This window comes from Myotis myotis, unplaced genomic scaffold (genome assembly GCF_014108235.1).
Source record: "Myotis myotis isolate mMyoMyo1 unplaced genomic scaffold, mMyoMyo1.p scaffold_m19_p_10, whole genome shotgun sequence".
Classification (NCBI taxonomy): Eukaryota; Metazoa; Chordata; class Mammalia; order Chiroptera; family Vespertilionidae; genus Myotis; species Myotis myotis.
The window spans coordinates 56,202,244-56,216,571 of record NW_023416314.1 but is presented as its reverse complement, the minus strand read 5'-3'; the positions used below and the strand labels follow the sequence as shown (position 1 = coordinate 56,216,571).

General features: G+C 42.0%; 1 protein-coding gene across 2 annotated transcripts in view; it reads right to left on the bottom strand.

Annotated features, from left to right (window-relative positions):
- The window catches only part of NELL1 (neural EGFL like 1), a 706,205-nt gene that overhangs the window by 37,611 nt on the left and 654,266 nt on the right, over positions 1-14,328 (bottom strand). Inside the window, exon 16 of one of the 2 annotated variants that reach the window (XM_036325664.1) lies at positions 6,229-6,369. The exons of the other annotated variant lie outside the window; for it this stretch is intronic. Within the exon in view, the coding sequence (XP_036181557.1) occupies positions 6,229-6,369 (141 nt within the window). The remainder of the gene's footprint in view (positions 1-6,228; positions 6,370-14,328) is intronic. 2 annotated transcript variants of the gene reach the window in all.

The following is a 14,328-nucleotide window of genomic DNA, read 5'->3' as shown; positions in this document are numbered from 1 at the left end:
GTGTCCATTGACCCTCCCTTAGAAGTCCCAGAATATATCCAGTTTATCCTACATGCTGAATATCTCCAGGTGCATGTATGTATGCCTGCACTTGAAGGGGAGCAGAAAGCTCCCAGAGAGTCTCCTGGGACAACATCTGCAACGTGTGCTCATGACCACTGTCCCTTTTCTACTCTGGATTCATAACACCCGATGTGCAGGGAAGGTACTGACATCAGTGGATAGCCAGGTGATGTTATTGTCAAGGCTAAGGTGAGATCAGATTAACTGTTAAGAACCTGCCGCTTGACATCCTGCCCCAGCCCCAAAGCCCTGCCCCTGAGTTCAGTGGATAAAGTAACTCCCCAATGCTCTTAGACCAGACTGGATCGAGTATCTCTCCATCTGGGTCACACTCATTTTCTCTCATTCTATCCTTGCCTTATCTCATTGACTTCCAGCTGCTCTATGTGGAGTAGAATACATAACTCTAGTGGTGGGTTCATCACTGATCTTACTTCCATTAGCATATTAAAAGCAGAAGCTTTGGGATCAAACACACCCAGATTATGGCTTATGTGCCATTTATGGGCTTTAGAATTTGGAACAAGTCATCTTAATCCTTGGGCCCTTTTCTTGTCTTTAAAATGGAAATAGTAAGGGGGCTTCCTTCCTACGGTAGTTGTGAGAATTCAAGTAGACAATGCATGCAATTCCCTGGCAGAGTGTCAGGCTCCTACCACAGGGGGCTCAGTGGGTGAGGATGGCTAACATTATGGGGCACTTAGAATGCAAGTGCTGAACCTGCTCTTCCCATGCTAGCTTATTTAATCCTCTCAATTCTGCTGGAGCAATTATGAGGATGGCACTTTTGTGAATTGCTTAGAGCAGTGCCTGGCACAAAGTTAGCTCTCAGTGTTAGCTCTCATAACTATTACTGTTCCTGTCTTCATTTGACAGATGAGGGAGTTGAAGTGAAGGGGGGTTCAATGTTGACTATTAGTACCTACTACTTGCCAGGACATTTGCATAAAGAATACTTATAGCAGGAAACATTTCACCAGCACCTATTACTTTAATCATTGTATGGTAAGGATATGAAGGCTTAGGAAGTTAAATATCTTGCCAAATGCTGCTCAGTTAGAATGTGGCAGAGTTGGGATTTGAACCTATGTGGACTTACCACCTGCCTCTCCACTATACTTCACTGTTATCTCTAAGGCTTCATTGCCCCCCAACCCACCTCCTCAGTGAGGTTAGCCCAGGGAGCATTTCCAGGTTCCAGCCGTTTTCATCTCCGCTCCTATGAGAACCACACTCTGGACAGGAACAGCAGGACCAAATTCTTCTCAGGCCATTTCAATCAACCCTGACACATCAACACGTTAAAACTGACATCTTCCGAAGACATTCCCTTGCAACCTCTCCTGGCTGGTCTATGTGGCTATGCATGGTGATGCCAGTTGCTCAGCTACTCTGACCACACAATCCTCACTGAGTTGGTTACAGGGATCAGAGAGCAGGCTCCAGCGTCTGGGAACTGGCTTCCCACAATCCAGTTCTGTGGAGGAGGCAGTACTAGGAGGCCAAGAGGGGCTGTGTCCCATAAGAATAGCTACTGACCAATAAAATGGGGTTTACTTGGATTTGAAAATTTTCTTTGATGCCCAAATTGTATGACCAATATAATTTAATTCAACACAAGGTTATAAAGGATAGCAAAAGGCCTAAACTGCACTCTGGGCTATTGAGAACTGATGGAAAAGACAAGCCTGATATGTAAGTTTCATAAAAGAGGTACAAACATATAACTGTGGGGATATATAAGAGGGAGGCATTTTTTCATTATTAGAGAAAATCTACAACAGTGATTCTCTACATTAGCTGAATACTCTTTCTAATCATTTGGAGATTAAACAAAAACAATGACCTTCATCTAAATCCTACAATAGATCAATTGAACTAGAATCCCAGATGTGATGTCCCACTGCAGGTATTTTTGAAAAGCTACTCAGGGGAATCCATTGTAAAGCAGGTGTGAACATCACTAGTTTAGGGGAAGGCCCTCATCAGGAATTTGACAAGTGGAAATGGGGATAGAGGGGTGGTCAGGGAAAAGCAGGCAAGAAAAGAAGTATAGAACAGAGAGTACAGGGTTTGGAAAGAGTGCACGATGTATTTGAGTAGGCTTGATGATCCACGCAGAGAATGAGGGGGCGCAGAGGAGAACAAAAGATTCATGCACACAAGAAAGATCGTGGAGACAGATTGACATCCGAGGGAGTTGGAATTTATTTTTAAAATGTGTAAAAATCCTGCTCTTTATACATGCCACTGTTAACTATATATCAGTTTTCATTGCCAAATGACCCAGATAATTATCTATAATAATAAAGGCATGATATGCAAATTGAACAGCGGAACGACCTTCCGGATGATCTTCTGGACGAAGCCTGGGCTGCTACAAGGGCCCAGGCAGCAGCCAGGGAGGCTGTGAGGGCCTACCCTTGCATGAATTTCATGCATCAGGCTTCTAGTGCCAATATAAAAAAGCAATTTCTCACCACTTCTGTTAAAATCAGAATCATTGATCCCCACCATTGTGTCCAAACACAGAGTGCACTGTACCCTAAGGAACAATGAGTCACTGTCATCCTCTTTTGCAAATACCACTTGGCTAATTTTTGTGTGCCCCTCATTTCTGGAATTATTAAGATACACTAAAAAATGACAGAGAGAGAGAGGGGGAAGGAGGGAGAGAGAGAGAGAGAGAGAGAGAGAGAGAGAGAGAGAGAGAGAGAGAGAGAAAGAGACACTTTGCTTAATCTTCAAGAACTCCGATTCTGTCTGTCTAAGACTAGTCATTTGTTCAATAATGTGATCTACTTTAGGCGAAATAGGCAAATCTTAAACACTTTTAGTCACGAAAGAGTAAACCTTGCGTGGTGCTGTTCTTTATGGCATCAATAACATTTGATGCTTACAGTAACTGATGAAGTCAACAGAGCAGGTGTTATTATCCTCATCTAACAAAAAATGGCACGGAGTACATTCCACTGTTCTCCTAAAAGCCTACAACTGCCACATTTTAGTTTCTACCGTATGCCATTCCTTCTATTATCTGGGGGAAAAGCATAGCTGAGTACATATTGCTAAAACATTTAAAACTAGTTTTAAGGATTGTTTTAGTTGCTATTTTTTTAATGTAAGCACTAGTAGCTGATGTTATTAAGGGCTTATTCTGATGTGATAACATTCAGTACCATTAAGATATGCTCTTGAAATTCATAATATTTCTGGTCATAAATTCCTTAAGAATGAGATCTTACCTCTTTCACACCCATATTCCCAAAGACTGTGCTGATGCAATGGTTATTCTCAATAAATATTTTTTCTGAATGACAATACTCACATGATTTTGTGATATTTGACATCCTGTGTATGTATCACACTCTATAAAGTGAGTTATGTTAAACAAAATAGAAAATAAACCTGACCTTAATGTGGTTTAGATTATCTATTCCTCAATCATTTGTGCCTCAAATGCCTACTACTGCATGCCCCCAGTGGTTTAGTGGTTGGAGGTGCAGTGGTGAAGGACAGGCAAGGTCTCTGGCCTCAGGGAATTTGCATGTTTGTGGCAGAAGACAATCACACACAGGCATATGCACAATAAACTTGATCACAGAAAATGGTATAGAAAATGTGGAGGAGAGTGAGCGATACAATGGAAGTGACTGGGGAAGGACTACTTTAGACAAAATGTTTTTTCAAGGGACCATCTCCTTGAAAAGGTGGAACTGTAGCCAAGAATTAAATTTAAAGAAGAACAAAGTCATGTGATAAGACAGGAGTCGAGTGTTCCAGACACAGAGAACAGCAAAGGTCCTGAAAATGGGTGAGTTCAGTGTCATGTCCAAGGTGTGAAAAGATAAAAAGGCTAACATACATAGGGCATGAGTCCAAGAGTTAGCCCTGGAGGCCATATGAAGAAGTTGAAAATTTATCTTATATTCAGTGGGAAGGTAATAGAAGGCAGAAACAAAACAGAGACATGATCTGATTTATAAACCTCTTTCACCAAGAAATAATTCTGAACCAACAGAGTTCCCTGGACTACCAAAGAAACACTAAATGATGCTCATATTTCTGTTCTTATTAAGACTCATTTAGAAAGATATTTCTAAAAGTGTGGAAATGAAGGGGGATTCAGATGAACAATTACCCAAGTTAGAAATGCCATAATAAAAACAACTCTGTTCCTTTGGGAAGGAATCCTGTTTGTGAGGTTTTCCTGGAAGATCAGGGATCAGTTCATGGATGAACAAAGTGCCCCCCAGGGATGCAGGAGCTTCTGACCCCACCCTCCATGCCCCAGGCATGCCCCTCAGCAGAGCAGAGAGAAACCAGCAGGTGAGGCCTCATGTCATCCTATCAGGGACATTTATGAGCGTGACAGGGAACACACTGATGCAATGGACAGTTACATAAGAACAACAGGTATAAGCAGGGACTGCCCTTGGGACCTGGGCTGCTGAGTCACTCTTGACCCAGGCTTGAGTCTCCACTTGTGTGACAACAGCGATGGGCCAGGGGGCAAGGTGTCATCCTTTCTGTGACTGTGTTTCTTTACCAGCACTTGATGTGGTTGCATTTTTTGCGTTTATTGAACACCGACTACCAAAGGGTGTCATGGGAGAGACAGAAGCATAAAAGCCTATTTCATGCTCACAGCATAGTCTGAGAGCACAAACATTGTGTGGTGGTGTAATAAGTCAAGATGTAGAAACACACACCAAAAACAGCTCTAGTTAGCAGAGGGGAGGAGTGATGACTCCTCTGAAGACATCTAAGAATGCTTCCTCGGGGTGCGGTGGTACACGAGCTGCTTGAGCTTGATCTAGCCCTCTTCACAGAACACCTGTTTACTAGTATTCTGAGCTGCACTTTCCGAGCTGTATGTAAAGCAGGAATATGAAGACCCAGTATAAATGCAAACCGCTCCCTGAGGTTGCATTAACAATAAAGAATCATGGATAGAGCATGGGGCAGAATATGCAGGAACATTTAAGATCATAATAACTAACGTTTATTGAACATTTAACAGATATGAATACAATTAATTCTCACAACACTCCTATGAGGTACAGACTTGCTAAGACCTTGCCCAGAGTAACCTACTTAGAAGAGGCAGAGCTGGAATATGACTGCGGGGAATCTGGCTCAAGGGTCCACGCTTTTAACAAGGACACTGCAGGCTTCTCAACAGCACCTCTAAACTGTGCTAGATAATTCATGCTGTTGCCTCTTGGCCCCTAATTCATCTTTGCTTTAAGGCAATCTCAGGGGAGAAGTTAAAAAAAACACACAAGTAGATCCCTGTAGCGACCTTTACAAAAAGAGATATGCAATGAGCAGAGACAATGAATTCTAACTCAGCCACCTTGGCTTTGGGAACCCATGGTCAGAATGCCTGCCTGCTGGGTCTGTCCAAATCAGCCTTAAGAATCAGCTGAGTCCACATGACATAAAAGAACTAAACCATCCACGGCTCTCATATCAACAATTACATTTTTTATCAGCTGTTTGGATTTCAGGAAAGTAGTGAGGTCCTGAAGGTGATGAACTCCATTGCTAACTTCCTCCATTCAGCATTTAATAGAAGCGCAAGCAGGACAGTGATTAAAGGGGACCTTGCAAGGATGGTGGTGGCATTAACAATAATAAGGTTAATGCCACTATATGTTCGTGCATTGATTCAAGCATATCATCTTTAAATATACAGTATCCAATTTAATCCTAACCATGCATGAGTATTACTATTCACATTTTTGCATATTTACAGATGAAGGTTCAGAGAGGCACCGTGACTTTTCCAGTACAAAAGTTCCAATTCAAAGGAAACTTTCAAAGTTCAGCTACAGTTCCTTCTCTCTCACAACTGTGTCTCCAACAGTTAAACCTTCCAGCAAGCCGCCCTGATGTCCTTTGGAAGGAACTAAATGCCTTAGCATACAGACCCAGACTCTGCCCTCTGACTCTTCCTGTTTCTGTTTAAAATTTCGAAAACCCCTCACTGCCTAATTCCCGGCCTAATCCCTGAATTGCCGAGGAAGGGAGTTTGAAAACAGATGGGTTTAACCAGCGAGCGGTCATATTTTAACACCAGGAGCTGAAGAGAGTACCAGAGCTGGCTGCCCCTCCTGCAAAGGCCCTGAAGGATGGAGGGCAAGGCTGAAAGCTGCTTACCAACACAGGACTCCCCGGACAGTGAATAGGTCCCATCGTCATGGAAACCGCTTCTGCACTCACAGTGGTACCACCCTGGCAGGTTAACGCAGCGGGAATGGTGGTGGCACTCAATGATTCCCTCTGTACATTCATCAATATCTGCCTCAGAGAAAAACACAAGCCCACCAGGACATTAATTCTTTTGGCACTGACCCTTCAGCAAACACCTAAATATGCTCATGTCAACAAAGCAATTACAACTGCTCAATGACCTAAAATGCAAGTTACAGGAAGAACCAAATCCCATTTTCTCCAGAATCCAAATTGAAAGCTTCATCTGCAGATGCTTTCTCATTTATGGACCAAGGAAGGGGAGCTGATGGCCATGGAGACAGTCCCAACTGCAAGTGCTGTGTATGCTTCAGAGACACCAAAAACTAAACTGAGGATGCCTGGCCCAGCTCTGTTACTGCATAGGTCTTTTCTCTGATTCAGTAACTCCAAAGTAGTCATTCCAGATATTATTTGGGATTTTCTTATCATATTCATGGACAAATAAGTTGAGTAAACTCTGGATTCACTAGTGTTAAACCAATGTTTCTTATAGTACGGTCTTAGAGGCTTAACACATTTACATGCCCGGCACAGCTTCGAGAGGAGAATAATATAAATTCCCTTTTTCCCAACCACATTTGGCTAGGGGAAGCTTTTCTTTTGAGGGGGATTCCATAATATTTTGGAAACTGGTGTTCTGGGGAGCAGGGTTTGGAAACTACTGTTCTCATTATTTTAAACCTTCTGATTCACTAGAGGACTTGATTTATGACCGTCAATCAGAGATGCTCATTCTCAGTCATTCCTGACAAAGGAAAGTCCCTTGGGCTGTGTCTTCTCAGCGCTAAGGACCACAGTTTTTAGCCCAGCAAACACCTGGAGCATGCATAGGCTCTCCAGCCCAAAGGCTGTCTCCGGGCTGGAGGGCCTGACCTTTGCAGAAAGAGGAGCTGTCAATAATGAAGCCAAGTGTCAGTTCATTCCCGCCATGTAATTATTTCTTGGAATACAGCCACTATTGGCTGGGAATCATCCCCTCGCTCTCCTGGAAATATCTGAACCTTGGCAGTGTTATAGGAATAGAAACCTAATTAATATTTGGATATAGCACATCATGATTAAAACCCTTTTTGCGGTCTTTTTTAACAGTTCCCTGCTGCCAGTGTCAGCTCGGGGCAATCAGCCACCAGTGGTCCTATTATCTAGACAAGTTCTGTACTGTGTGAGGAGCTGTAAATGCAGCTTGAAACCTGTCACTCTCATCATGTCATTTCAGCCAAGAAAAGAGAGAAAAGGGTAGTCTTTATTCCAGGCAACTCTGGCTTTAAGTTTAGCTTTAGCTTTTCCCCACCAACTGCCCTCTTCTTCCTTTATGGCTTTTACCTGGTATGAAGGGTCCGTGCAGTCTTTTGACATACAGTATCTCTTAGGTTTCTAAGATCAGTCTGCCCTCAGGACCCAGGGCTTCTATGGCACCTTCGGCAACTGCAGCCAGGGTGTGTGTACATGTATTATAAATCTCCACAGAATGAATTTGCAATGTCTACTTTGTCATTTCTAAAATTGTACAGGTGTACAGCTTTATAGGACACACCTTGGGTCACTAAAAACTTCAAAAATTGAAACAGAGAAGTGACTGGAGGCGATGTTTCACCAAGAGGCAGGGCTGACCCTAGACTATGGAGGCAGTTCTGTATTTTTAAATATGGGTTACCCAGGGACACACATAACCAGAAGACTTATTTTCAAAGGTAACATCTCTACATTCAGCTCAAAATACTCTCTGCAGCAACAAATTCTACCTCAGGCATTTATTTCCAAAGCTCCTAGGAAGGCAGTCTGGATGCCCACAGACCCTGTCACTTCTAGATCAACAAGAGTGTTTTAAGTAGCAACCATCTAGCCATGGTGAGTGTGGTGGGGAACCAGGAGATACCAAAGCAAAGCTTCTTAAATAAACAAAACAAGGCTATGTCCTAGCTGGCCAGAGACAGGCCTCGTTCACATCTGCTGCCCTTTCACACTCAAAACCATCCCCGTGTGGAGGAAAAATCATTGGAAAATGTTACCAATAATTCCTCCAGGCTTCGATTTCAAAGGCAATTCCTAGGAGGAGGAATGGTGGTGAATGATGTGCAAATGTTGAAAAAAAAAATGTGCAGATAGTTTTATTCCCAAAATGGAATGATAAGAGAGAGCAGGAGAAGCTTCCGTGGCCCAGCGAGACCGAAGCTTTCTGGGCAGGGCTCTCTCAGGAAGTGAAGAACATTACAGGAACACACCTATGATTTCCCCCCAGACAAGCGATCCCTGCGTGGCATTGAACATGAGATAAGCGTGGAGCTGTCCCTTATCTGTGAGCTACATGGCCAGGGACTCGCTGGGAGTAGTAGCCAGAGCTCATTGCACACTGGCACCTGGTAACAAGGCTGCGTGTTGCTGATGTGGGTGCAAAATTTATACCTGAAGCCAAACATTTCATTCCCCATGCAACCAGACTCCTTGAGAGGCGCTCACATTTTCATCGTGCTCCTAAAACCGCCTGTTTCTTCTGCATAGTCACAGCAGGGTTAAAAGCAACCACCACAGACTCCAATCCAGAACACACTCAAAGGCTTTTTGGCAACATTATGGGGGCTTTAGACATTATAAATGGGCTGTGGCTGCCTTTGTCCTCAGAGATCCGTTTCTCCTAGCTGGCACTTGCCACAGGCAAACAAACAAGACAGATGCTCTGGGAACGAGGTCTCGGTGAGTTCACTGTGGAATCCAACTCTGTCTCTCAAGGATTTCTGATAAATTACAGTGAGCCTGACTCATCACACAGGTTGTCAGTCATCCCAAGGGAAAGGAACAAACAAAAATAACCATGTTTCCTTCCTATACCAAGTCCTAGGATTGTGTTTAAATTTCAGTTTAATCCAGCACAGACCTGAAAATGTGGCAGAGGAAACAAGAGATCCTGGGGCGTTGAGAGTGGAACCTGTGGTATTCATTTCTGGGCCCTCAGTGCCAAGTGTCGGCAACATAAAAACTCACATTACAGCCCAGGTCAAAGGGCTAACAAACGGTGACACCGGGTTCAGAGTGACACAGGACCTACATTTGTCACTAGTCTATCAAGAAAGAAAGTTGATCCATCAAAAAAGGAAGTTTTACAAAAGATAACTCTTATTCAAGTCATATTAATTGAATGTGCCAAGGATGGTTTTTGTGCCGTGGTGGCTGGAAAGGTGATAGACACATGATTCCTGAAACCCAAGAACACCCAATCAAGGGGGGGGGGGTATACACACTCATCCTTCAAATCCCAGCCAATATCACCTTTCCCAACTCCTCCAAGTACACAGTCCGCCATCCCCAGGGACTCTATATACACACACATCCATGTCAGCATACATCTTACTCTATATCACACCTATTTTCCGTTTGTGTCCATTTTGCAAATGTAAATTTCTCAAAAACCTAAGAGACATCTTAGGTTGACATTTCTTGTGATATTGAGTATCAAGAATATGAAGGTGCCCCCAAAATGTTTGTGGGAATGAATGAATGACAAAATAAATGACAATGAACTAAATGAAAGGAACAATGAAAAAGAGCTATCCCAGAGACTCAAAGGGCCACAAGATTTCCTGGTGTTTGCAAATCACAAAGATGTAATGTCAATTCACAAAACTAAATGTAATTGGGTTAGTTTAATCTTTATATGTTATTTACCGTTAAAAGATGCCATGTGGTTTTATTTAATACTTGCTTCTATGTCTAATCTTTAGAGATTTTTAAGGAGGCACAATAGGCAACAAAAAGACATAGTTATAATTGCCTTCAAGGAAGGATCCTGCCTATACCTGGAGTTTTTTTTATCAATATAGAAAAACAGATGACTACCCAAGGTTTTTACATAGGATGTGCCCTAAGCAACACACTTAATCCTATTTGGAATGTACAGTGAATTTGCTCCCAAAAGCCATTTGCAAACAAATCCTTCTATTCTTGCAAAATGCTAGTGTCTTGAATTGGATGAACATCTTCCTTTCCTGATATCCTGCCCTCTCAGATTTGCTACTTGAAGATTTATAAAAGCAGCCAAGTTTTTCTTAAAGCTTATTTCCAAGGAGATATTTTTTGTATTTCATATTAATTGGTTCACAGTGAAGTATAGGCTTAAGTTGCATTTGAAATATATATTTTATCAGGATTTATGAGGAGGTGGCATCATGAGAAAAACTTTTGATACGTTCATTCATTCAACAAAAGCTTATTGAGCACACATGTATAAAGGGTTGGATTACACCCTGTGATACCGAGATGAAAAGGTAAGTTTCCTGTGCTCCTTACACTCAGAGTCTATTAGGGCAACCCGAACTGTAAAAAAATAACTGTGGCTAAGAACATGGGCTTTGGAGACAAACATGGCTTCAATTTCCCACTCACCACCACAGGAATGCATTGTTTAGAATTTTTCAAATCTTTGTTTTCTCATCTGTAGATTGAAGAGAATAAAAATAAACTTCACAGACTTATGAACAGAGAAGGCTCTTAAGCAAAATCTATTATGTTTCTTCTTTTGTATAGAATATTCACTTTGGATTCTTTATTGCTGCTAACAATGAGCAGATGGGCAAAAATAACTCATATTAATTTGTAACCAGGAACCTGGTAGGGACTGCAAGATGACTTCTGGATCTTTAAAAACATTCACTTCACCCTAACCCAGTGGTCGGCAAACTCATTAGTCAACAGAGCCAAATATAAACAGTACAATGATTGAAATTTCTTTGGAGAGCCAAATTTTTTTAAACTTAAACTATATAGGTAGGTACATTGTTATTAACTTAATTAGGGTACTCCTAAGGCTTAGGAAGAGCCACACTGAAGGGGACAAAGAGCCGCATGTGGTTCGCGAGCCACAGTTTGCCGACCATGGCCCTAACGGGTTTGACTCAGTGGATAGAGCATCGGCCTGCGAACTGAAAGGTCCCAGGTTTGATTCTGGTCAGGGGCATGTACCTTGGTTGTGGGCACATCCCCAGTTGGGGGTATGTAGGAGGCAGCTGATCGATGTTTCTCTCTCATTGATGTTTCTAACTCTCTATCCCTCTCCCTTTCTCTCTGTAAAAAAATCAATAAAATATATTTTAAAAAAACATTCACTTGTATTTTGAGATAATTATAATATTGTAAAACATTCAGGAATAGAATCAATGAATCTATTATATATGCCCCCATTAAAATGTGAATTATCTCCTCCCAAAAGGGGCACAAGTACACTGAACACAAACCTAATTATTATCGAATATTTGCAGAATGCCAGGATTGTACTCAACAAAACATGCATCAGAATGTTTGTGGGAAACTAAAAAGACAAATAAATGAGAGAGAGAGAGAGAGAGAGAGAGAGAGAGAGAGAGAGAGAGAGAGAAACTCTGTAGAAAGAGGCTAGCTTTCCCATCTCCTCCTCTTCTTGAGTTCCCAAGGCTGTGTCTTGAGCACACCTCCTTTGCCAATGGATGAGGCTATGTGAGTAAGCCAGAAATAATGTAATTCCAGCATAGCTCACAAAAACAACAACAACAACAAAAACCTCTCCTATGAGCCTCTTCGCTGTTTCCACCTGCCCACAGGGGCTAAGGTGCAGGGAACCTTGAAGCCACTTGTTAAAAAATGGCAGTGTCTCTGTCTGCCTGGCTTCCTGCAAGACTGCAGCGCAGACCGGGCCCTGTCATGGACTATTTATGCTATTTATACGAGCAAGAATACATTTCTGTTTTACTGGGCCAGGACACAGTTTGGGGTGCCTTATTGCTACAGCCAGCATTTTCTGTTTGGATAGACTCCTTTCCATAGTCAGGGGAAAGACTGTGCTCTGGTCAGAACTCACACAGACACAAACAAGCAATCTCTGAAAAGAAAACAAGAAAACAAGAAAAGAGGCTCCGCACTAATCACTGACTATTATACTTAAGTCAAAGGCCAGATAACAACATGCAAACAAGACCACACTTTGTAGTCAGCTACAGTTGAGTTTGAGTCCTGGCTCTGTTCCTTCCTGGCGGGGGGTGACTCTGAGCAAGTGATTTATCTTTTTTCAGCTTCACTTTCCTCCGCTCTTAAATGAGGATGCTATTCCCTAGCTCATAGTGTTGTTTTAGGGATTGAATGAGATCAGTGTAGAGCCACTCTACAAAGCAAGGCAGGAAATCATTAGGTATGTGAAAATGAACATTCTCTAGTTTCTGTGTCCATGTCAAGACAGTCCAAGTGTTGGGGCTTCAATTCCCTACATATAAAATGGAAGGATCGTGCTACAGCATACTTCAGTCCTCTCTAAGCTCTAATATCCTAGGACGGGAGACATAGGCTGTGGGCTTATGCCTCCATCTGCTACTGACCAGCTCAATGGCTGCTATAAGGTTTAAGTGGCCTCTTTGAACGTTGATTTCTTCATTAGCCAAGTTGTAAGTTAAAAAAAAAACACACCAGCATGCTTTGTCTGTTTCACAAAGGAAACTCTTGATAAGGTATGAAGAAGCTCTGGAAGTCAATTGACTGCTACACAAAGTATATGGTGATATCATTATTACTGTGTCTTCTTTATAAGTCCTGATTAGCCACCAGTCTTGGCCCATTAAGCTGAAAGGTGCTTGTTATGAATAACAGTGGCAATGGCATTGGTTATAGGACTGTCTGCCTTTTGTACATCTCTTTCTTTACTCACTTGGCACGAGAGACTCAGTCTCTTCTTGGTGTTGCCCTTTTTGTGTTATCTCTAAAGTCTTTCTTTTTTGTCTGTCTATTTTCTAAACACAGCATTGCCAAATCCTTCCAAAGAGGACCAATTTATTTGCACTTCAACTCTTTTCTCTAGTCTGCAGGCTCAATGATAAACATCTCTAAACTGACCTCTAACATAAGTTTGTATACAAACTTGTATCACCTAAGAATTCGCTAATCTCAGAGGCCTCTTCATTTTAAACTCCTTCTGCCCAAACATACAGGGTGGGGCAAAAGTAGGCTTACAGTTGTGAGTATGCAAAACATAGAGTCTCCTCTTGTATTATTTATTAATTATTGTATTATTTTCCATGCAAACAACTGCACACCTAATTTTGCCCCACTCTGTGTATCTTTCTATATATCAAACTAATTTTCCTCCCCAGCACTGTTCCCTAGCTCTCCTTCCTCATAATCAATGTATTAAAGGTTAAAGTTTCTATAATGGCTTACGTCTTACCTGATCTGCCTTCTCTTATCTCTTTGAATTCATCAAACATTGTTTCTTCGCCTTACCCAGGACACTACACTGACTTTCTAGCTATTCCCCAGGCATATCAGGCATGCTGAGGTCTTGGCATGTGTTTGCATATGCTGTTCCCTCTAAGAATGTTCTCTCAGATGTTCCCATGGCTTTATCTCTCAACTTCCAAGTCTTTACTTGCCTATCCATCTTCTCTGCAAGTCCTTGCCCTGGCTACCATGTCTAAAATTGCCACATACCTACCCACTTCAGCACAAAAATTCCTCATCCTTTTTCTGTATTTATCCTCTTTGCATGCACTGCCACCTAACATACTTTACATCTTACATGCATATCATATCTTGTGTCTTCTTCCCCTCTCTAGAATTTAAGCCCGATGAGGTGATATGAGAACAAAACAGGACCTGGGACTTGGAGGGCACAGAGTAATTTGCGGGATGAAGGAAAGACAGAGGAAGGGGAGGAAAATACACTGGAAATTCTATCTTTGACATCCATTCTCTAGATCTGTTGCCCACACCCTGCTCCAGTTTCACTTTTTCTGAAACCTGAATGAACACAGTATCTCCAGGCTGGCCTTTCAGCTACTGTCCCCTCCAACCCATAGAAATATTTGGCTACTGTTCCCAAAACCAATTACTCAAAAAATTTAATTAAAGTAACACCAGATATTCTGGCACTCAGTAGCGAATTCAGCTTGGGGATGTCACTTTCCAACTTTATATTTTAATTATATAATTTCTATATTAAGAAAAGGTTAAATTAGATCTGTATTTTTCATCCTGTACTCTACAGAGCACTCT